At 49.9% G+C, this 2,455-nt stretch overlaps 1 protein-coding gene across 1 annotated transcript; it reads right to left on the reverse strand.

Annotated features, from left to right (window-relative positions):
* Positions 1 to 1,383: 1,383 nt before the first annotated feature.
* Positions 1,384 to 1,725, reverse strand: LOC306651180 (T-cell leukemia/lymphoma protein 1A-like; the record flags this gene model as incomplete). Its single annotated transcript, XM_079123661.1, has 1 exon — positions 1,384 to 1,725. One exon carries the CDS (start codon positions 1,723 to 1,725, stop codon positions 1,384 to 1,386), a length of 342 nt encoding a protein of 113 aa, XP_078979787.1.
* Positions 1,726 to 2,455: the final 730 nt, after the last annotated feature.

A 2,455-nucleotide genomic window follows, 5' to 3' on the forward strand; every position in this document is an offset into this window, starting at 1 on the left:
GTACCTGCAGGTTGGTTACACGTGGCTGCTGCCATTTTGGGACAATAACCAGGATCTGCACGTTTGCTGCCTGGCCACCACCATCTTGGGGCACAGTCACCTGGGTCTGAGGACTCAGGCCAAGACCTGCAGATACATTGGGGTACCTGTAGGTCTGGTTGCACCTGAGGTCTTTCTGCTTGGTGTAGTAGTGGCCATCTGGCTAACTCTTTGCAGGGTCACTCCTTTGTGTGAATGCATGCCTGGTGGTCTCTCTGCAAGCTGAAAGGGCATTGAGATCTTGGGACTGCAGCAAGACAGGGCCTGGAAGCTGAAGCCCAGGTCCATCAGATTGCAGCTGGGTTTGTGTGGGCCACTCTGGGTCTGGCAAGCCTGTGGAAAGCCAGAGACTGGGGCAGTTCCCTGGTGGGAGCACAGGTTGGTAAAACTGGAGAAAACTGGGCTCTCTCCGACTCAGTGAGTCCTGAGGTGTGCGGGGATGAAAGGGGCCAACTACAACAGGTGCGAAGACTGTAAGAAGGTATGAGGGCATCTTGCTATCAGCTTACCCATCTAACCCATCCAGCACCCACTGGACTGGAGCTAACATCAAACTTCAGACAACCCCACCTATTGGTGGAGAAGGGAAGCTGAGAACATTTTTTTTTTCCTATGAATTGTCTTACATTTAATCAGTCAACATTACAAACTTTCATGCCACATAAAACTTCATGACACCAGGTGTGAGGGCACCTGTCAAGGGGGAAACGCAGCCTCTCTCCTTAGGTGAGTGACCTGAGAGCCAGCACGCAGTGATTGCTTGCCTGGCCTCCTGGACAGTGGTCACTGGCCAGCAGGATCCTGAGTCCTGAACACAGACATGGTTCCTCTCAGGCTTTCCCTGGAACTGCGCCTGAACCTTGCGGGCGGGTGGAGTTTTGCAGTCACAGCACCCGGAATACAGGTGGCCCAGGTCTCCAAAGCCTGGCCCAGGCTCAGGAAAACAGATCTCATTCCCAGAGGCATAGGAAGCCAGGAAAAGAATAGGAACAGCCCTGTCCACACAAGATGCTAGTTGCTACGAGGGACAGAAGGAGAAAGAGGCCAAAAATCATCTGCCAGCTGAGAAAACCAGAGGCACAGGTGCAGATGGACACCGGGAGGAAGCGACAGGGACCCAGGGCCTCCCTGGTGCCACCCACAGGGAGCCTGCAGTGCTGAGGGCTGAGGGAGCCCAGAGGGCTGTAGGCAGGTCCAGCAGCTTAGGTGGGGCTCATCCTCAGCCATTTGCTTCCTCCTGGACCACAGCATGGTGATGAACACACGGGACTAGGGAACAAGGTGAACGCAAGCACAAACATCCAGAGGCCTGGAGCCTGTGGAGACAGGAACTGCAAGACCACGTCACTCCAGGGGTGGCAGCTGCTCCAGAAGCATGTCCTCCATGCCGCGGAGCTCTATGTGGTACACTACGCGCCAGATACTGGAGTCTGAGCCTCGGTATCTTCGTCCAGGGTACAGCTGCCACATGAGAGGCAGTGGGCATGGCATCAGCTGAGTGGGGCTCAGGGCCTCCCCCAAGGTGACGTCTTCCTGGCGCATGAGCACCTGGAAGTTATTCTCTGTCTTGATGATGATGGGCAGCCAGGTGCGCCGGTTCTCGTCCACATACCTGGCCTTCTCCCAGATCCACAGGCGGTCGGGGTCCACGGCGTTCTCCGCGCAAAAGAACCGGAGCTCGCCCATGGCGCCTCTTCTTCGGGCCATGCAAGACGCCAAGTGGAGCCGGGTGCGGCTGCCCAGTAACCTGAGAACATTTTTGAAAGCCAACAGAAGCAATCATACAATTTTTCATTGAGACTTTCCTCCTTTATTTATTTATTTATTTATTTATTTATTTATTTATTTATTTATTTATTTATTTATTTTTTCTGCTCTCTGTCTCACACCTCTACCATCTTTGAATCCAAATATTTTTTATGCTTCAATTTATTGAGGAATGGATGTCTGAATAGTATATGACAGTTTTGTTGTGTATTCCTGTTTTTACTTTTTTTTTTTAAATATATGTATGTATTTTATTCTCTCACCTCCCTATCTCTCTGGATTTTCTTTCTTACTTCTCTCATACTAACAGCCAACCTCTCTTAATTCCTCTCTTGCTCTTACTATAAATTTTTACCTCTATCTTCTCTCCCTCTCCCTCATAAGCACCACATCTTACACTACTCCTGTTCCCTCATTGGCCATCATTTGAAACAGTAAGACCTTTTAGCAAACTTACTGTTTATGTTGTAGACAATAATTGAACACTTCAATTCTGTCTATAGTGACAAAACTGTAGACACCTTAATAGGAACCATTTGGTTTAAGGTTGTATATTGATTACACTGGGTGCTGTTAATATTGGTCTTCCCCTTAAAGGTGAGGTACTGGAAACTGTCAGGGACACTAAGAAACTACAGGGCAGAATCTG

This window comes from Sciurus vulgaris (genome assembly GCF_902686455.1).
Source record: "Sciurus vulgaris genome assembly, chromosome: X".
NCBI classification, from domain to species: Eukaryota; Metazoa; Chordata; class Mammalia; order Rodentia; family Sciuridae; genus Sciurus; species Sciurus vulgaris.